Raw genomic sequence first — 22,116 nt, forward strand, 5'->3', positions numbered from 1 at the left:
CGAGTCCGTAGACTAGCGGCACGTTCGATTTGGACATGTGGTTTGAAAGTTATGGACCTGTAAAGTTTTTCAAATACTGTATTATTTTATTATTATTTTTACACGCATAACGAGGTGCCACGTGTGACTCAATGAAGTTGGCCATGTGTCACCATGGTGAAATGCCACATGTCAACCATGTGAAAAAAAATCAAATTATTTTATTATTTTTGAATAATAATATTATTATTAATATTATTTAATTATTTCTTTTTCTTTTCCTTTTTCTTTCTCTTTTTCTTTTTCTTTTTCTTTTTCTTTTTTTTTCTTTCTTTTTTCCCTTCTTCTTCCCCGAAACACACACGACACACACAGTTATTTTTCTTCCCTCCGGCCGTCCCTCTCTCTCTCCCGTGTTTTTGAATTCCGGCCACCCATAGCCCTCACGCGCCAGCCACCAAGGAAGCCCGCCACCTCGCGAGCTTGGCCGCCAAGTTTCACGGCCAGCCGCCGCCGGACGCGCGCCGATCGGGCCGGAGAAGCCGCCGGCCGGCCAAGTTTCTCTCTCCTCTTTTCTTGTGTTTTCCGGCCAGCCCACTCCCAATTGAGCCTCCTATCCCCCTATTTTGGGTCCTCTGAATCCAAAAATGGCCTCCAATCCCAGAAATTCGAAGCGGTTTGCGAGATATGGGGAAGTGAACACCGGCCGAAACTTTCCGACCAAATTCCGGCCACCTCCGGCGGAATTGGGGTCGATGGAGACCGGATTTGTGATCCTCGTCCCACGAGCTTCGATTCGGTATATCATTCGACCATTTTGGTTAAAGTTTGTGTTTGAGCCCCGGGTACCGGGTATTATTTACCCGGATAAAATATTAATTTATTTGACTGTCTGTGAATTTTGTTCTAGGAGCACCGGTGAGTCGTAGAATTGATCCCGTGGTGGATCATGGGTTAATTGCGTGCTCCAGGTGAGTGACCCACCTTTAAAAAATATTTTTGGGATAATTAATTGTATTTATGTGGTATTAATTTGATATTTGTAATTTCTGCTTATGTGGTGTACTTTAAATATAATCGGGAAAAAATATTATTTTATATATATTTACCCATTGGTAATAAATGGAAATTTTGGGATCATTAAGAAATTCCCGATTATTATTTTATTGTGGTTTAATTTATTACTATGCATGAGCGAAGTGAATTTCGGTATTAATCGTACATGATTTTAAGTAATAATTTCCGGGCATAATTGGGTTAAATATTTTACGAAAATATTTGGTTTAATTTTATAAATTATGCCCGTGGTATTTTTATGGTTGCATTTCGTATTTCGAGGAAAATTGTGGTTTGTTGTTATCGCTGTTTCGTACCGGGTGATTGGATAAAATATGTGGGATGGTGTTTTGTGAAAATTTGGTATACTTCCCACGGTAATTTTGTAAAACGGTACAGTTGGTTATTATTGTTTATTTTTAGACGCACTCATACAGTATTGGTGTTCTGGTGTATGGTGTATGGACACGTGGTAGTGCGCGGTTATTATCTGGTTTAGCGCACGATTATTACTTCACCCGTGAGTTGCCATTGGACCGTGGGCAGGCAAGGTTATTGTTGTGCACAGCCGCCCCCCTCCTTGGCCGGGTGATGGTTTTTAGCAGTCGGTACTGTCGGGACGCCGAAGTGACCACTGCAGGTTTCTCTCTTTAACCTCCCGCCAGTCGGTGCTCGGGACGCTGGGTATCGGAGGGCATCACCGGTATATGGTGTGGTGCGTCAGGTGTAATTGTCGGTGTAAATTGCAATTAAAGTTTAAAACCCCAAAGGTGTTCTAAAATGATTTATTATAATTTATTGCAGTTTATTTATATTTGGGGTATTTATTTGTTTATTTGTTGTTTATTAATTCGTTTGGTTCCTTGGTTTTTGGGAAGTACGTACATCGGGTTTTGTGAAAATGTTTTAAAAGGGGAACTTTTCCAACGGAGTGACTAGTGAGGGTTTTGAGAGAAAGTATTACTTCAATTGTTTATTTATTTATTTATTTATTTAATTGTTCGGTACTGGTTAATTAAATTTCCTTATTTTTATATTATTATTATTAAAGGTGTTTAGTAGATAGGGTCACTCACTGAGATGATTAGCATCTCACACTCTTAAATTCCGTTCCCCTAGGTTCAGGTTGGAGACGTTGATTGTCCGGGGCGAGCCCAACGTCTCAGTTCGTTGCCGAAGGTTCAAGAAGTTTTTCTTCCCTTTTTCCTCTCTATCTTATATTGTTTCCGTATCTGTCATTTATTAGATTCCACATTTGTTGTATAATACTCTGTATACTGTATTGTTGTTCTTATGCACTGGGTTGCTACTGTTGTTTTATTTTGAAGTGCTGCAATTTGTGGAACCAACTTGTAGTTTGTGGGAGGAATAAGGAGATGTTTTTAGAAGTGTGTTTTCAGTGCAGGTAGTTTGTGGTCATTAAATCCCTTAGGGGAGGCTCTGCCGGATTTTCCGTTGGAGGGTTCGGTAGGGTTTCCCTGGGATCAGGGCTGTCTAGGGTTCCGGGGAAGGAATTCTGGACGGGTCCTGACAAAAACACTACCACTGCCCCTGAATATACTTAAAGGAGACTACACTATTCTTCAATTATTGAACCTAAATTCCTTGTTAGAAACCAAGAGCTGTCACAAAATTGTTCAAGAATAGGCCAATAAATCATATTTCAACAAAGTAGAAAAACAGAAAGTACGCTGCAAAATAGTTTATAAAGTTCTTTGATATAGTCATACAAACAAAATCAACTAGCAAAGTTACCATGTTAACAAAATATTAGGAAATCTGATACCAACCTCAATAACTCACTCAACATCAAGATTATACTTAGATCATGTACTGGCATAGTTGTTTCCATCAGAAACCTTATTAGAGAGGTACTTTCTCACATTCTGCAAGAGTGCTATAAGCTGTACAGTATTACAATACTTAGAAAATCCATCTTTTCTTTAATGGCAAAAGAAAAGAATAAGAGAAGAGCTAAAGCTGAAAAAATTCCACTAATAAGGAATAAACCACGAAATCAATCAAGACTAAGAACTTCAGGGCCATTTCCAGAATCGTCAAATGGAGTTAATAAAGCTTCTTCACTGTAAGCTCTGGAACTAATCCATTTCTTTTCTAGCACTGCTAACTCTCTTGCTTCCTTCAGTTTTGAGAGTTCCTTTGAAATGTCTTGGACCAAAGTTGACCCTTTCTGAAAAGTCTGCAGAACAGGAGATAATTAAAAAAAAGAAAAGTTAAGATCCGATATGTTATAAAATCTTTATTTTTAGAACTGTAAAATGGTTTTTAAATACATGAACAGTAAGTTAGTAACAATAAAATTGATGCATATGTGTGAGGATAAATTTATTGAGTCCACTTCCTAACAGATTAAGCTTTTGGGATAGTTGGTGTGTGAAAGGGGATAATTAGAACCCAAAATGGACCAGCCTATATATGAAAGAGTGTGTGACGATATACGTATTGTGTTTGCTACCTAACAGCTTAAGTGCTTTTACAATAGATGTAGTTCGAGTTTTCAACAATATAAGAGATTGCATTTTGGTTTGGTAAATCACATACATAGCCAAAACCATTCATATTAGACATGGGCATAGTCTTCACCGAGTAATCACCAGGATACTTGGCAACGAACTGCTTGATGCATGGAACTTCATCAACTATAGCAGAAACACCACCATGCTTACTACCTTTTGATAAAGCTTCTGCATATTCTTCAAGTGAACTATATGGCTTAAATCCTTCAAAATTTAAACTAAAAATAGAAGCTTGGATAGGTGAATCCATTTGATATCCTAAATAATTTTCCTTTGGATTTAATTGAATTTGTTGAACTGTCATCATTGAAGTTAAGATTGCAGTATAACTGTTAGTCAATATAAGCACTACGAACACCCACACAATCACTACAAACTTTGATAAGCTGTTTAATAACTTCTCCCCTGCAATTTAAAACAGAACATCAGTTCCTCATCTAGTAATATTGGAAACTCAAGAGAATTAAAATTGAGAGAGCAATAGGAAGAGTGTGGAAAGTGCTCTACTATGCGCAAAAACGAGGGTCGAAAAGATGAACCATAACACTGTTCCAATTTGTTGGGATGATGAGCCTTGGAACTCTTGGTTGATGGGATGCTCAATTATCCACACCACAAAACCAGTCAAGATAAAGAAACCTGTTGTTGTTATCCAAAGATCTGCTGCAAGAGGTCTCAAGAAAATCCACATATTTCTTCTGCTACTCTGGTTTGGCACCACCGTAGCAATAGAACCTGTGTTGGTATGTGATATTGTAAATTCAACATATAAGGATCTCTCCCATGTGATCGATATATCGCCCACAGCACCATCAAAGTTCTAATTTGTTCACAGTTCCAACAGCAAAACAACAAACTAATTAATCAAATGAAATATTGATATGCCTTTTATGTAAAATAATTTCTTTAATAAAAAACTTACCCCTAGATAAACCTGATAAACAAGATCATTATATGTTCCTCCATATGGGATGAATTCAACTTCTACTGGATAAGGTAATTTTCTAATGGCAAGGATGAATGCCTCTATGCAGAAGCCACTGAACACTGTCAAATTTGTTTGAGGATCTTTAATCAAGTCTACAAATCCTTTAAACTTATTATGGCTGGGAACGCCAATTCTCAGCTTCATTTTGCTCGTACTCATCATGGCTCAACCTCTTGGGCCGGTTAATGATCCTCCAGGCCATATGATTGGCTCTTCAAGATCATGAGCGGATGATATATGTCTTCTCCTATTTGCTTCTTCTGTACTGTAATTCCAAAATCCGACCCATCTAGTTTTCTCTTTACTTTTCACATTTACCACTTCAAATAAGTTAGAGGTTAGTTTTCCATTTATAAACTGAAAGTTACCACTTAAACCCAAAATTTGCTTCTCAAAATCTCCTCCACAAGTAGTGAACCATTTTTTATGGCTGAAACGAGTTTATTATAGTCCCTTGCCCTCTCAACTGCTTCTGCTACAGCCCAGATTGAATCATATGCCCAAATGCCATAGACACTTAACTCAATGGAGAACTTCCTTCTGAGTCTCAAAGCCAAATTCTGAAGATCTTTTGTTGCAGGAATATAAGACTTGAAACCTACTAAACCTTGCATGGAATCTATTACAGATGAGTCCACAGAACTCAAGAGGTTCATAGTAGATGCTGTCACAAACCAAGCATACCCTTCACTCATCATTCCTAACCTTTTTGCATTGATGAGAAGTTTGGACACGGGAGCTTCTGACATATGCACGACAAACACCTTAGTTTGAAAGTCCATAAGTTTGTAGAGCTCTTCAACAACATTATCATCTGTGTATGAGTTAGAAATGGCAGACTTATATGTCACATTAATATCATTTTCATGAAATGAATCAACCATATATGGTATGATGTCTCTGATGAAATCTGTGTCCTCGTAAATAAGTATGATATCCCTCCATTTGAAAGTATTAACCATGTCAGAAATACTTTTAAATTGACAAGTTTCAACATCTTGTGTGATCTGAATAAAGAAGGGATACTTGTTAGAGTGCAGATAAAAACTTGGTTCAGAAAGAGAAATTACAGGAACTTCTTCTTTGTCTCCTAACTCTGCCAAGAACTTTGCTTCCTTTCTAGTTTGTGCCCCAATGATTGCTTCTACTTTAACATTATCTAAGAGGTCAAAAGCTGCATTTTAATGAGAATTACTTCTGTTACTAACCATTTGCAAGTTCACTTTTAAAAAGGCAGAAAAGTCAAAAAGAGAGGGGAAAAAAATAGGTTTGGCTGAAGTATGTTTTTTAAGTGTTTTGTATCATTTATTAATATAACGTGTAAACAATGATAATTTCAAAGAATTAAAACTTAAAACTTGAAAAAGAACTAAAAAGAAAAAAAAAACAAGAAAAAAGAAAGATAATTAAAACTTAAAAGCAGACCAACCTTCATCATGAGAGACATATAAGTATTTAATCATGGATTTTCATCAATGGTTGGTGACAAATCACATATACTCCAATTCAATTTATACACATATAAGAATTTTGATCTGTTAGAAGTTATCTTCAAAGGATAGCAATTTTATTAAAATGCTTACGTCCAATCAGAATATAACAATTTATATTTTTTTGGCACATTAAATATGAAAGGATTCAAACTCATATTATTACCCACGGAAACGGAAACAGTGGTTATTATCATTGGGTTGTTCCTGCATTGACGAGAGACATAATGATTTTATATCTGGTAAGTCTAAAATTTGTCACAGTTGGTCCAACTCAAATTTAAATTTTAAATACTTAGGTTGATTACATTTTAGTTCTGTACTTTGGTAAGATTGACAACGATTCACAAATTGACTAGCAGAAATTTTAGAATTTGAGAAAATGAACAAATTTTTTCAATTTATAAATAGATAAGGACAAAAAATTGACTAATTAATTAATAAAAAAACTTAGCCAAATTTTTTTTTCTTTCCATTTTTAAACTTTTTGCTAGACAATTTGGAAATTAAAGACTTAATTTGGAACAATTTATAAATTAAGGATTTAATGTAAAATGATTTAAACTTGAAGGTCCAATATACATTCTTACCAAAATATAAGTATTAAAATGTGATTAACCATAAATCATTTATCAAGGTGTTATCCATAGCACATGCCACATCTTTGTATCTTCCATTATAATTTGAAAAATAGTTGCACAATATCAATTCTCTAGTCTACGCACACATATACATATATCAGGAGGGAGTGTTCCATAATATATTTGACAAATAATATGTTTTAGTGAATGATTCAAGAATTTTTATTGGTCAATGAATAAGATGCATAAGCATTGAGAAGTTATAATAGATAGTTAAAGCTTTGATTTCTATTCAAGGTGTAAAAGTAATATTTACTAAAAACCTTTGTCAATTATATAAGCGACCCCTGTTTATAATATTATATTCTAATTTATTTTTTCTTTTCTTTTTTGTATAATCTCTCATTCACATAATATATACATTCTAACTTTCAAAACTTTATTGTTCAAAGAAAAAGGAAAAGAATAAAGGAAAAATTACCAAAAGTTTTCTGAAAAGGTTATAAATATAAATTGTTTTCAAGACAAGGTTAGAACTTCAAAAAAAAAAAAAAAAAAATCGAACAGGGTTGTAACTTCCAAGAACATAAAAATGGGTCTCCAGAACGTGCAAAACGGATTGAAAAATCAATGTAATTAGCTTTTTACATATATAGTCATTTTCCTATATGGATATCTAGATTTTAAAAAATTCAGATGCGATTCATTTTGATGAGTACATATAATTGGGCAAAAAAGCACTGCATCCAGATTTTAATAAAGGTTAGATATCTCAATGTGACAATTTGCAGTCGAGGTGGAAGAGATAAGCAAGCCCTTGCCAAGCTTGTGAGTTGTGATTGAGGAGGAAGGACCTCACCTATTCTTATTTTGCACCGAACAAGTTTAAAATATTTTCTATTAATTCAATTTTTTATTTAGTTGTTGTCTAAATTTTTTTATTTGGTTGAAAAAATTTAAAAATATTCCTTCACAATGGAATATTTTGATTGTTCATATTTTGTTGGAAAAACACATTTTTTGAGTGTTTATATAAATAAAAATAGCCTAATCATAATTTTTAAAAAAAATGAAATTAATAAATTTCTTTTTTAAAGGAAATTGATAAAAAGTTCACTGAAATAATTTTTTATGCACGAAATTAATTTGAATATTAAATGCTCAATTTGTCAAAATTTAAATTAAAGGTTTCAAAGATGATCTAATATTTATTTATTTATTTATTTTTTTGATAGAAGAGATTAAATAATTTAACATATGCTACAATTTAGAGGAAAAATTGTTCCAAATATATATATATATATATATATATATTTACACAAGAATTTTTCAATGCAGATGTTTGCATCTTATTAAAATATGGACATCATTTCAGATTTTTTTTTAACGAAATTGTCTTTTAAAATATTATTATTGATAATGATTTTTTCAAAAATCGTTTTCAAAGGCATATCCACATTTTATTAAAATGCTTACATCCAATCAGAATATATAGAGTTGCCATAAAACGCATCTATTCCCTGTGATAGTGTGGGCATCTAACTAGGCAACATATTAAAAAAAATTCTTCGCCAAGCAATGTTATTGCCTAATGTTAGGCACTTATACTGTATGGAGAGGGACAAATCCATTTTATAGTAAAATTATATTTATATATATATATATATATAATCAAATTTGAATAAATTCTTAATATGAGGATCATATGAGATCTAATTCATTTTGAGGACTATATGAGATTTAATTTATTTTTCAGTTCTTAAATCGCATCAAAAGTTAACATTTAAAAATTTTCATAATTTTACTTCTAGTTTTTAAATTTTTTTTTCCATTTCTATTCATTAATTAGAATAGTTTCATAAACTTGCTTTGTAGTTATAAATTTTTGTATGTTTTCCTATATTTTAATTTTTGGTTCAAACTTCCATATTTCATTTAGTTTTGCTACATTATTTCTCATTTTCTGTTAGAATAAAATCTTAAATTGAATTCAAAAGCTATGAACAAAATAATAAAATAACACAAGTAATACAATTTAATCATTATAAATTCTAATTATTTTTATTTGTTTGATTGATAATGGAAGTGTCAATAGGGTTGGATTGGATCTCTGGAAGATCCAACCTAACCTGATTGGGGCGGGTATGTATTACTCCAATTGGGACTTTTAGGTTGGATCGTATCAGGTTGATAATTTTGTGGGGAATTTGGCCCAATACCCCCATAGGACCGAGCTTCATGAATTTTGCCCCCTCAATTCATTTCTTTTTTGATCTACCCCTCCAATCTTTTAAAATCCCAAAATACCCTTATGTTTTTTTTTTATATGTTTTTTTCTTTCCTTTCTTCGACTTTTCCCCTCCATCTCTTTATCCATTACCAGACCTTAGGAGCCCTCTGTTTCCTTTCATGAATCGGCCGGATTGTAAGCGTGGAAACTGCCCGTTTTGAAGGAGATGGTGAAGAGGCGACTCAGAGAGAAAACTGCAGGATTTTAGAGAGCCCTAGGAGCATAAGCAGAAGCAACAGGTAGGCAACAGCTCTAATTTTGATTTTCTTTTAGTGGTTTTGGGAATTTTTTTTTTTTTGGGAGAAATTGTGAAAGTTGTGTTCTGTTTTTTTTTTTTTTAAATAACGGTGGTGGTAGGCATTTCTTGCTAAGAGATATGTATGATGATATGATGCTGGATGGAGTACAGCCAACTAGGGATACATTCCATTCTGTCATCAGTTAGTGGAAAGGTGCTTTCATGTTTGTTATCATGGACTTTCATTCTTTTTGGAATTTTCCGTTTGCTTGATTTTGTTTTGTTGCAGGTAGATAAGCAAAATGCTCATTTCTTTGGTGTTACGATCAACGAGCAACAAGCCGAGTGTGGTATTGTAGTAAGAGTTACTTCAAATGCACAAAGCAAATTTAAGGTATGTATATTTCATATTTTTGCATTTAAATTGTTTATATACCATGTTTGATGACTATGAACTCTCTCTCTCTCTCTCTCTCTCTCTCTCTGCATCTACATTTTCTTTTGTGTTGCTGATGTGACATTAAATTTATAATCTAATTGCTTTATTTTCTAGTTACTTTATTTCGAGCAAGATGTGAATGGCGGTTAGTTTGGCCCTATAGGTACCATATCTTCTTTCCTATTGTGTCTCCAATCCATTTTCCATTTTATAGTGCATATGATTTTTGCATTCTGAAAGCTGTCATGGTTGTTTAAAAAATTTGAAGCATAGATGGAGTCAACAGTGCCAATGATCATATACAATTGGTAGAAATGTTTTGTAATACTCTTGTCATGTTAAACTTTCTGCTGTTATATCCTTCAATTTCTAAGTACTATGCGTCTCTAATTTATTTTCAAAGCATAAAATTGTGGCTGTGAAATTGTGATTTTGAATATCACATATGGGTAGAACTTAAAATTAGTAACCTACCTGTGAATGTGACAATGATGCTCAACTTCTCTTTTCAAGTGAATGTCATTGCATTGTTTCAAGTGGTCAAGTGGTATTGGTGTGGCATTTCAATGTATTTCTGTTCAGTCCTCTGACCTCATTCCCAAGGGCTTTCTTACTTGCAATTTGACTACAATCCTTTAAACAATTGACTTATATAATTGTACTATGATTTTATGTAGCATGCTTCTTTTTATTTTACTTTGGTTCAGCAAATCTTTACCTTTAGTCAATAATTTTGTCATATGGAAATGCTTTTTTTCCCCCCACCCCTCATCAAGCCATCTAAATTTCAATATATATCATTGACACACAAAAATCATGACAGTCAATTGCCTATTTAATTAAAATTCATTTAGCAGAATCTCTTCCTATGCACATGCATTTGACATTTGTGTGGTCTCTTTACAGATGGATAATTGATCCTCCTCTGGAGGTCACTGTACCATCAAAACGCACACCATGGCCTGATGCCCCTCCTGAACTCCCTACCAATGAAAATGTAGTGTTGGGCATCCAAGAGCATGCTGTAAAGCATCCTACAAAGACCCGCACATCTAGATCAAAGAGACGAAGCAAGAGAAAGCATGACACAAGAACGGTGGACACACAGGTTGCTTCAAAGCATTCTGAACAAATTTGAAAATCTTAGCACGAAGACGGCTAGAGATGCATGCTGCTGTGTGAATTTTAGGCATCATTCTTCAGCATCATAAAAAAATTTGAATTGCAAAGGCTTATTAGCACAGAGGCAGATGGCCTAACCTGGTATATGTGAAAAGAATCCTTCATGCTGGGCCAGTTGATAACAGGCATTGGAGTTTGAATTTTCACTTAATTTTTCACAAATTTTTTCTTTCTTTTATATATTTTTGTTTGGGATATCAGGATTCTGGTTCAGCATGAGGTATGCCAGCAAAGTCTTGCCGTATCTGCTACCTTGTAGGACTTTGTATCCAATATGTTTCGAATCTTATAAATAATCTTGGAACATAGGAATTATAGAGTTGTGTTCAGCTGGATTTTCGTAGAAAAAAAGATACCAAAATGTAATAAACAAAAAAGAAAAAAAAAAAAAAAGGAAACTTCCAAATTTGTGAAAGGATCCAATTTCTTCCATATTCAAATTTTGTTTGTAGTTTTTGTACTTGATTGTCGTGTCAATATGATGTGTAAGGATCCAATTTCATTATTAAATTATCCATATTATTTGATATGTGGAGAAGCAATAAATAAGAAGGATGATAATTTAAATGGATGGTATCAATCACTTTTACATGAATGGCTCCATGGTAGTATGTCCAAATGAGACTTTTACATGAATGGCTCCATGATAAAGTGTATCAAATTTTGCAACAAAACTGATAACTGTTCATGCTCGGTAAGTCCCGAGTAAATCGTCGGTAACCCCCCAAATTCCCTCTGGAAAATTTACCAACAGTTTCGTCGGTAATTCCCGAGGTTGTACAGTTCATTATATTTTACCAATTTTTTGGACCCCACAAGGCCCATAAGGTGTGTTGAATGCAAAAACATGCAAAACAAGTATTCTATTATTGTACTACGGAGAGAAAATCCCAAAATTTAATAAAAGTGTATCAAATTTTGCAAAAACATTGATGACTGTTCACCCTCGGTAATTCCCGAGGAAATCGTCGGTAACCCCTAAATTCCCTCTGGAATAATTACCGACAGTTTCGTCGGTAATTCCCGAGGGTGTACAGTACATATTATTTTACCTATTTTTTAGACCCCACAAGGCCCCTAAGGTGTGTTGAATGCAAAAACATGCAAAACAGGGATTCTATAATTGTACTACAGAGAGAAAATCTCAAAATTTAATAAAAGTGTATCAAATTTTGCAAAAACATTGATGACTGTTCACCCTCGGTAATTCCTGAGGAAATCGTCGGTAACCCCTAAATTCCTTCTAGAAAAGTTACCGACAGTTTCGTCGGTAATTCCCGAAGGTGTACAGTACATATTATTTTACCAATTTTTTTGACCCCACAAGGCCCCTAAGGTGTGTTGAATGCAAAAACATGCAAAACAGGGATTCTATAATTGTACTACAGAGATAAAATCCCAAAATTTAATAAAAGTGTATCAAATTTTGCAAAAACATTGATGACTGTTCACCCTCGGTAATTCCCGAGGAAATCGTCGGTAACCCTTAAATTCCCTCTGGAAAATTTACCGACAGTTTCGTCGGTAATTCCCGATGGTGCACAGTGCATGATATTTCGTCCGTAATAACCTCTGGAATATTTGATGTACTGTACACCCTCGGTAATTACCGACGAAACAATCGGTAATTTTCCAGAGGGTTTTTTTGGGATTACCGATGATTTCCTCGGGAATCACCGAGGGTGAACAGTTGTCATTTTTTTGCAAAATTTGATATGCTTTTATGAAATTTTGGGATTTCCTCTCCTTAGTACAATTATAGAATCCAAATTTTGCATGTTTTTGCAGTCAACACACCTTAGGGGCCTTGTGGGGCCCCAAAAAATAGCAAAATATGACGAACTGTAGACCCTCGGGAATTACCGACGAAACTGTCGATAATATTTCCAGAGGACATTTGTAGTTTCCCGACGATTTTGTCGGAAATTACCGAGGGTGAACAGTTAGCTTATTTTTTGCAAACTTTGATACACTTTTATTAAATTTTGGGATTTTTTCTCCTTAGTACAATTATAAAATCCATGTTTTCCATGTTTTTTCATTCAACACACCTTAGGGGCCTTGTGGGGTAAAACAAATTGGCAAAATAATACGTACTGTACACCCTCGGGAATTACCGATGAAACTGTCGGTAATTTTTCCAGAGGATATTTGTAGTTTCCCGACGATTTCGTCGGGAATTACCGAGGGTGAACAGTAAGCTTATTTTTTGCAAACTTTGATACACTTTTATTATATTTTGGGATTTTCTCTCCTTAGTACAATTATAGAATCCATGTTTTCCATGTTTTTTCATTCAACACACCTTAGGGGCCTTGTGGGGTAAAAAAAATTGGCAAAATAATACGTACTGTACACCCTCGGGAATTACCGACGAAACTGTCGGTAATTTTTCCAGGGGATATTTGTAGTTTCCCGATGATTTCGTCGGGAATTACCGAGGGTGAACAGTAAGCTTATTTTTTGCAAACTTTGGTACACTTTTATTAAATTTTGGGATTTTCTCTCCTTAGTACAATTATAGAATCCCTATTTTGCATGTTTTTTCATTCAACACACCTTAGGGGCCTTGTAGGGTCCAAAAAATTGGCAAAATATGATGTACTGTACACCCTCGGGAATTACCGACGAAAATGTCGGTAATTTTTCCAGAGGGTATTTGTAGTTTCCCGACGATTTCGTCGGGAATTACCGAGGGTGAACAGTAAGCTTATTTTTTGCAAACTTTGATACACTTTTATTAAATTTTGGGATTTTTTCTCCTTAGTACAATTATAGAATCCATGTTTTGCATTTTTTTGCATTCAACACACCTTAGGGGCCTTGTGGGGTCCAAAAAATTGGCAAAATACGACGTACTGTACACCATCGGGAATTACCGACGAAAATGTCGGTAATTTTTCCAGAGGGCATTTGTAGTTTCCCGACGATTTCCTCGAGAATTACCGAGGGTGAACAGTTTGCTTATTTTTTGCAAACTTTGGATACACTTTTATTAAATTTTGGGATTTTCTTTCCTTAGTACAATTATAGAATCCATGTTTTCCATGTTTTTGCATTCAACACACCTTAGGGGGTCAAAAAATTGGTAAAATAATATGTACTATACACCCTCGGGAATTACCGACGAAACTGTCGGTAAATTTTCCAGAGGAAATTTAGGGGTTACCGACGATTTCCTCGGGAATTACCGAGGGTGAACAGTCATCAATTTTTTTGCAAAATTTGATATACTTTTATGAAATTTGGGATTTTCTCTCCTTAGTACTATTTTAGAATCCCTGTTTTGCATGTTTTTGCTTTAACACTCGTTATGGGACTTGTGGGGCCCAAAAATGCTTTTTTGGCGGTTATCGACGTTTTCCTCGGGAATTACGGAGGGTGAACAGACATCCCATTTTTTGGCAAAATGTGATACACATTTATTAAATTTTGGGATTTTCTCCACTTATTATAATTTTAGAATCCCTATTTGCCATGTTTTTGCATTCAACACACATTATGGAACTTATGGGGCCCAACAAATTGGTAAAACTTGATGGACTGTACACATTCGGAAATTACCGACGAAACCGTCGGTAATTTTTTCAGGGTTTATTTGTTGGTTACGAAAAAGCGTTTCTGTAATTACCGATGGTGAATCGGGAATTATCGATGCACCATCGATAATCATCTTTCCTTTAATTTTTACCACAACCGAGGGGTTTTTTATCTTTTATCTTTTATCTTTTTTTTTCAACGGTTGTCATTAGTAAAGATAGGTTCAGCATATTAAGATAACATTAGTATAACATTAGTATAGACCGTCATAACATTAAACATACGATCTACATTGAAAGTTTATTAAAGTACAAATCAACAGCATATTTTTTTCTAAAAAACATAATGTCTTGCGGACCAAATGAAGGGTTCTCCTCACTACTCATGTATTCAATAAATTTCAGAGCGTAGACGCCACAATCACCCCTGCAGAATAGCATTAATGATTAGCATTAATGAAAACCAACTACGTGTATTTTCACACGTAACCACAATAAAAAACAGCAGCAATACAAGTTGTTTGAAATGACAACACATTCATACCCATTATCTTGGCGGGGTGCATCTTTGATCATGGTCATCGTGAATGGATCTAAAGTGGGAGACACGTCCGGATTCTTCCCGTAATATCCCCCATCCCTCAATAGGTAAGGCAGCATATACGTAAGGCATTCCGCATTCTTCAACTCTCTATTCTGGACATATTTATTTCCCATATTTGGATCGTATAAATCAATATGCCGGGCCTTCAAGTCCACACATGCTGCCAACCAATGCGCGCCTCCATTGTTGACAGGGATGTACACCTGCAAATTAGAACATAACCTCATTATCCACAAAATGGGAAACTTAGTGAGAATTTTTTTTCAATATATGTATGGACTTACATAATCACATATCCGCCACGACACGCTACGTTTGGGTGACCTCCCATGCACATAGTTACAAAGGGTCGCATCACATGAATATGTGCTACGAGATGCCCTCCATATGGGATAACGCCCTTTGATGGATGACTGCCAAATAATGAAATATATACAATATAAAATATCATCAATATAACATTCAGCAACGCAGTAACATCCCATCATCTTACCCAAAATAACACGTCTAATATGGCACAGGTGTTGGTGAACATCTTCTCATTATCAAACCGCCTTTTTCGTATGAAATATAAAATAGTGTCAATATGCTGCAAAACCACATTAAAGGAAATAAGTAACAAGTGCGAGGTGATAAATAAAACATCATTCCAAACATAGGACCACAATGATTTTACATGAACATAAAACATATAACTTACATCAGAATTCAACCATCCTTCATCGGTCAGTAGCTCAGCAAAAAATTCCTTTCCCACCGTCATATAAGATGTACACACGGTTGCTTCCTTCGGTGCCACCCTATACCACTCATCGAACGCCCTCTCCTTTGATGCATCAATAGGTCGAGTAAGATTAAATTTGACCTTCTTTTTACACGGGTCGGTGTAAGGAGAGATGACGTGATGTGACTGGTGGTAAACTCGACCGAATCGGCTTGTATCACCAACGTTATGCTTCCGATCTTCCACCTCAATCTCAGCTGATTGGTCATGATGTGGACTGTCAGCTGAAGCATCGATATCCCACCCGAAATGTAAAGGCCGATATGGCACCAAAGCCCAGGAATCCTCCACATAGGGTCCTCCAGGTACGATAGGCTCAAACGGTGTAGTACAATCATCATCCTCCTTCCTACCATTGGAACCGTCTATGGGTGCATCAAATTCTTTAGCTTGCTCTCCAATAGACGGTGCCACAGGGGATGATGGTCTAATCGAAGATGACGGTGAATGGCTATGCATATGATGCTCGGCCTGCAAAACACAATGATTATTTTTGCAGTTCCGAAACTCTAACAACAAATAATTGCTGAATTACAATATGTAATTTAATAATGCTGAAGCACTAAAGTAAAGTATACTAAGTTGTCTAAATGATACCTGATGCTTTTGTTGGTCAATAACAGAACTAAGCATCTTCCTTAACGCTGCCATCTCTTTATTTAATTCATCAACTTTTGCCTCCAAGCAAGCAAGCTAATCAATATCAATATCCAAAACATAAGTCAACATATATTAGTACAACATATGAAATACAAATTTGCGTGCAAGTAACAATTGCATACCCTAAAATTAGCATCTGGAGGGCCACTAGAATGCTCCTCAGCTTTGGACGCATCTTTAGAACTAACATCTTTAGCGCCAACATCTTTAGCGCCAACTATTGGTGCTACAATTGGAGGTGACGTGTAGCGAACTTCATGTATGTCAACTGCTATTGTTCGCCAGTAATCCATAGTCTTCTCCTCATCGGTAGCATCTAACCTCCAGTGCACAACATACTACATGCAATGAAGAAAGGAAAAAAAAGTAAATTTGGAAACTGACTATGGTAATGTAACTTGAATGTAGTCGTACCATGTAGTCTAAACAAAATTTGCCTTACATTGCTATTGGAGGAGAACCAATTATGGATAGCAAAATGGTTCGGTTGCCTTGGAGTATGCCATCCAAGGATCCTCGGACAACGGGTTTCCAACCGGTCGGCAAATTGGTTACCAAAATCAGGGATTGCTTCAAATCCCCACACCTACAAAATACAAATTATAGGTTATTAAATATAAATTTTAAGTAAACGCTACATGTATTAAATATATTATCGTACCTAAAAACACCAATGCAAAACCTTTTAGGTCATAATACTGTGATATATTCTTTACTGCACGTCCTCGTCCTCGTTGCTGGAATGCATTGTGGAATGAGTTGATCGTCTCCTTGTAGCTCAGAATGCCCCAAGGGTAGGAATTAAATACGTCGAGATCAGCAACCAAATCAATGAATTTTTTTTTCTATTTGAACCTTCAGATCCATTCCGAGTACACCATGAACTAAGATATATAGTAACGCAATTCTAACAGCATCCCAATCATCCACAAAAAGTGTATCCTTGAATAGTCATTCCAGTTCGGGCGGTTTCAAGTCACTCCTGTCATCTAGCAACCTCGTGCGCAGCTCATTTCCTTTGGAAATTTGCATATCATACATCGAAGGGTACCTACAAAACTTTAACCCACTAATGAGTGCGAATTCCCACTTCGTAAACCGCACTGCAGATCCGCCGAAGTTAAACTCCAGTACTTCTGGATTGTTGGACTCAACTTGTCTGCAAAGCAGGTGATGCACTAACTGACCAGAGAACCGGAGGTTCTTCATGTCAAGTAAGTGTCCAAAACATGTTTGTCTATACTTTTCGAGCTGCTCACTTGTGAGGACACTTGTAATTACTTTGTTCGCCCCTATTGGATTCCCGAATGAATGTGCCCTACCTTTATTTATATCGGCATCCTGCAACATCCGTTCCTTTGGAGCATCGATGGGCTGCAATATGAATTACATAAATGGAACTGACATCAACGATTTAATCATACCCTATTTTTCCACCCTAACTTGATAATAATAATTTCCAACTAAATCTTAAGACATATGGGTTCACATTTTTGCACAAGTGGTAATTACCGATGAAACCATCGGTAATCAACCTACAATGAACTAAAAAAAAAAGCCCGATGGCCTATCGGCAATTACCGATGGCCATCGGGTGAAGTTTTTCTTCAGTTTTCACATTCATGAATAAATACTGTCACGTGTCTTATCATTTACCGCACAAAACAACCTAAATTAATATAAAACTTACCATATCAGATGGGGGAGAGGAAAGTGGAATGTGCCCTTGAAGTTTGGTGCTTTCCGTCTCAGATTTGGATTTCTGCCTAGTAGTACGTTGACGCTTAGAGTCGGGTGCTGCTGCTGTGCTACCACCGCGTCTCTTACTTTCCACCTTCTTAACTCCCTTCTTCAGTTGACGTCGCAAGTTCCTCTTTGGTGCCATTATAAAGTACAACCTACAAATGTACATTGACAACATTAATAAACTTTTATCTACCTTTAACAACATTGTCAACTATGTATACATACATGTATAAATATCCGCAATCCTCAATTTCATACGCTCTCTTCCTAAAGATATTGTGCATGCCATAACATTTACTGAACATTTAATGTATAGCAGTGTGCATGCCATCTAAATCTTTCTATCTTCTTCTTCTTTAATTTTTTATTTTTTTCTTTTTTGGGGATAAAGTGTTTGCGTGTTTGCTTCTAGCTAACATGTACCTAAAATTTTATGCATCGATCTTGTCTCTCTCTTTCTCTCTCTCTCTCTCTCTATATATATATATATATCTATACCTTTAGAAAGTACTAACTCTGGAATTCTCAACTTCAATTCTAATTAATCATAAAGTATTTTTCTCTTTTCTCCTGGTCAAGGGCCACCATCAGGAAATCCAAATCCGGGTTGGGGCGCACCAACAGGGAACCAAGGGAAATGGGGAAGCGAACGGAATCATAATGCAGATAGATACTCAAATCAGAGGGATAGAGGATCTCACGGTGGGGATTCTGGTTATGGTGGGGGTAATAAACCTTGGAACAGGCAGTCATCGTTTGGTAATGGAGGGGGAGGGGGAGGGGGAGGTTCTTCAAGGCCTCTGTTTAAGGGACAGAGAGTTTGCAAGTATCATGAGAGTGGTCATTGCAAGAAGGGTGCTTCTTGTGATTATATGCACACTTGAGAGGTTTTAGTTTTAACATATCCATAGCAATAGCATCAGCCAGCAGAGGAAGAGCACTTTGATACTGTACAGTTTATTCCCCATTGGAGAGTTTTGACATGTATAAGCATTTTTTCTTTTCTATTTATTTGTAGAACAAAGTGCAGTCTTCTAGTAGTCGGCGACCTCACTTCTTTTTGCTCTCTCTCTCTCTCTCTCTCTCTCTCTCTCTCTCTTCCCCCTCCCTCTCTCTCTCTCTCTCTCTCTCTCTCTGATATATATATATATATTATGGTAATTTAAGGGTTTCAGCATGTGTTGGAATTTGTGGAAAGGATGGGTATGTTGATGTTGCTGCTTGTAAGGGTCCTTTTGGTCTTAGTCAACAACCGTTAAAACATATTACCTTTATCTAGACAGGATGCTTTTATGCTTTTTGGATCAAATAAACGGCATCCTAGTTTTCATACATATTTGTGACACAAAATTCATAATATATTTCATTATTTTGTATATGAATACAAGGAAAAAAATCTAATATGGAATTCTTGACGGTATTACATTCCTTTATGAATTACTATTACTTTCTCTCTCTCTCTCTCTCTCTCTCTCTCTCTCTTTCTCTCATTCTTTCCCAAAAAATACCCAAAAAAAATAATCATAAAGTATTTCTCTCATTTTTTCTCTAATTAATTTCTCTCTCTCTCTCTCTCTCTCTCTCTCTCTCTCTCTCTCTCTCTCTCTCTTTCTCTCTTTCTCTTATCTTCAATTCTATATATATATCTATACCCAAAAAAAACATTTTTTATAAAAATTAAAAAAAAAAAAAAACGACATGTCGTCTGGGTGTCGTTCATCCCAGACGACATGTCGTTCAATCCATCTTCAACCCTTGTCCGGGTCAACCCGAACCCGCCTAAACCAGCACCGACCCGATTCTTGACCTGGTTATTTCTTCCACCTCCGGCCACCAATCAAGGCCAAACCGGTCCCATTTTTTTCCTCTCTTCATTTCCTACTAATGCCCAATATCAATCTATCCTAAATCTTCAAAAAATAAACCCGCCTAAACCAGTACCGACCCGATTCTTCACCGGGTTATTTCTTCCACCTCCGGCCACTGATCAAGGCCAAACCGGTCCCATTTTTTTCCTCTCTTCATTTCCTACTAATGCCCAATATCAATCTATCCTAAATCTTCAAAAAAATATAAACATAAAAATTATAAATAAAAACCCACTCCACGGCAACGAAAGAAATAAACATAAAGCCAAATCCACACAAAAACAACCCACACCGGTCCCACGGCAACAAATAAAGAAAAAGATTCAACCAATTACCTTATTCCCTGTGCTGAGATGAGATCCTAATGTTTGGCTTTTCCACAACAGCTTCGGTTTGGTTGTTTGTATTTGTGTGTTCGTGTATAAAGCCGTTTGTTTGCTTTTTTTGTATTTTTGTATTTGTATGAAAGTGTAAAGACATTTAGAAAATGAATAGTTGATTTTTGTTTGGTTTTAAAAATAAGAGGATATGTAAGTAATTGTTTTTTGTTTGAAGGTTATAAGGAATATTAAGGGGTAGATCAAAAAAGAAATGAATTGAGGGGGCAAAATTCATGAAGCTCGGTCCTACAGGGGTATTGGGCCAAATTCCCCTAATTTTGTCGTCACTTGGGGACCATGTAGATTTGGGTTCACCCGACATATATCGATTTTTAGGTGAGAATGCAATAAATTTGTCATGTCGGGCTTGGGTGGGGTAAAATCTAGTTGACAAAAAAACTTGGGTCGGGTTATGATTGGGGCAAGGTATTATCAAGTCAACTCCAACCGGGGAAATCCGCCCATTTGTCATTCCTAATTAATAGGACTAAATTTTATTGCTTAGATATATATTATCTTTCCACTCGTAAAACGGCAAAATTTTGTTTTTCATGCTACTTAAAAGAAGGAAAAAAAAAATTGCAAAGAAATTGAAATTGAAAGAAAGTTTCAACAAAAAATGAAAGTACAATAGCAAAGGCGAAAAATTTTAAACTACGAAAATAGGTTGTGAAATCATCCCCTTTTTTTATTTTTTAAAGGTTGTTAAAAAAAAGTTTTTTTTTTTTTTTGGTTTTAAAAAAAAAAAAAACTGACATAGAAAGAAAATAAAAAAGTAAGAAAAAGCTTGACCGAATGACCTAAAATTGAGAAAAACATTTAAAATTAGAAAAAAAAAAGATTTAATGGTTGTAAATCAAAATTGTAAAGCATATGCAACCGATGATAAGAGAAATTCTATTGATAGTTCCAAAAAAAAAAAATCTAAATATTTAAATATTTCATAAACCCATTAATTTTTTTTTTATTTTTTTTTTATTTTTTACTAAGAAGGTATTTTTCTTCAAAGTCATATAACAAACAAACATAAAATTTTGTGATCGAAGAAAGCCAGCTAGCCATAGCCTTACCAGCAGAGAGAGCATGGAGAGGTTTTCCTTTGGAATCCCTTGCATGAAGATGTAACCTTGTGGTGTAGTAATTGTGCATCTCGTAGAAATCCGAAACCGCCATGGAAATACAACTGTAAACAATCTTCCCCTCCTTTGATCCCATATCCCGAATCACCCCCACATGGACCTCATCCTCATGACTAATTATATTACTCAAATCATGAGCAACACAATGACCAAAAAGGCCGAAAGCAGTTAAAAGAAAGAAAATGGCACTATTTTGCAAGCTAGTCACCATATCTGAGGGCCCTTAATTTTCTACATTCAGTTATAAATATATATATATATATATATATATAATAGTAGTTAATTGACTATGATTATAAAAAAAATAAAAAATAAAAAATAAAAAAAAAATAAAAAAAAAAACAAAGAGCAAATTGAATAAAAGAAGGGTACATTGCACTTATTATGAAATTGAACCATTGATTTGAATTTTTTTTTGGTTAGTTTTTTTTTTTTTTGGGGGGGGGCGGGGGTGGGGGTGGTGTGTGGTGTGACAGATATTTATACTCCGATTTTTTTTTTTCTAAATTGTGGTCAGATATTTATACTCCAATTATTGAAATGTTTACTATTGATTGATTGAATTGGATTGAATATTTTATATTTAATTTAATAAATTTTAAATTAGATCCAATTT

The 22,116-nt window shown here is 35.3% G+C and overlaps 3 protein-coding genes and 1 long non-coding RNA gene across 4 annotated transcripts; 1 reads left to right on the forward strand and 3 right to left on the reverse strand.

Annotated features, from left to right (window-relative positions):
- Positions 1-302: 302 nt before the first annotated feature.
- Positions 303-2,537, forward strand: LOC125423571 (uncharacterized). Its single transcript, XR_007242272.2, has 3 exons — positions 303-778; positions 890-950; positions 2,155-2,537. It is a non-coding gene; the product is annotated as an uncharacterized LOC125423571 (long non-coding RNA).
- A 515-nt stretch (positions 2,538-3,052) lies between these two features.
- LOC112492209 (glutamate receptor 1.2) lies at positions 3,053-21,711 on the reverse strand. The gene is made up of 7 exons (XM_060815359.1): positions 21,432-21,711; positions 4,979-5,734; positions 4,731-4,880; positions 4,495-4,619; positions 4,080-4,392; positions 3,598-3,977; positions 3,053-3,235 (listed from the first exon to the last, which is right to left on the reverse strand). The coding sequence occupies exons 1-7, from the start codon at positions 21,709-21,711 to the stop codon at positions 3,053-3,055; spliced, it is 2,187 nt and encodes a 728-aa protein (XP_060671342.1).
- On the reverse strand, positions 14,552-15,285 carry LOC132803346 (putative ubiquitin-like-specific protease 1B). The gene is made up of 3 exons (XM_060816065.1): positions 15,208-15,285; positions 14,864-15,126; positions 14,552-14,746 (listed from the first exon to the last, which is right to left on the reverse strand). Exons 2-3 carry the CDS (start codon positions 15,034-15,036, stop codon positions 14,608-14,610), a joined length of 312 nt encoding a protein of 103 aa, XP_060672048.1. The 5' UTR covers positions 15,037-15,126; positions 15,208-15,285; the 3' UTR covers positions 14,552-14,607.
- Positions 17,274-18,232, reverse strand: LOC132803338 (uncharacterized). The gene is made up of 2 exons (XM_060816042.1): positions 18,058-18,232; positions 17,274-17,741 (listed from the first exon to the last, which is right to left on the reverse strand). Exons 1-2 carry the CDS (start codon positions 18,058-18,060, stop codon positions 17,319-17,321), a joined length of 426 nt encoding a protein of 141 aa, XP_060672025.1. The 5' UTR covers positions 18,061-18,232; the 3' UTR covers positions 17,274-17,318.
- Positions 21,712-22,116: the final 405 nt, after the last annotated feature.

The sequence above is a fragment of the Ziziphus jujuba genome, chromosome 3, assembly GCF_031755915.1.
Source record: "Ziziphus jujuba cultivar Dongzao chromosome 3, ASM3175591v1".
In the NCBI taxonomy this organism is placed as follows: domain Eukaryota; kingdom Viridiplantae; phylum Streptophyta; class Magnoliopsida; order Rosales; family Rhamnaceae; genus Ziziphus; species Ziziphus jujuba.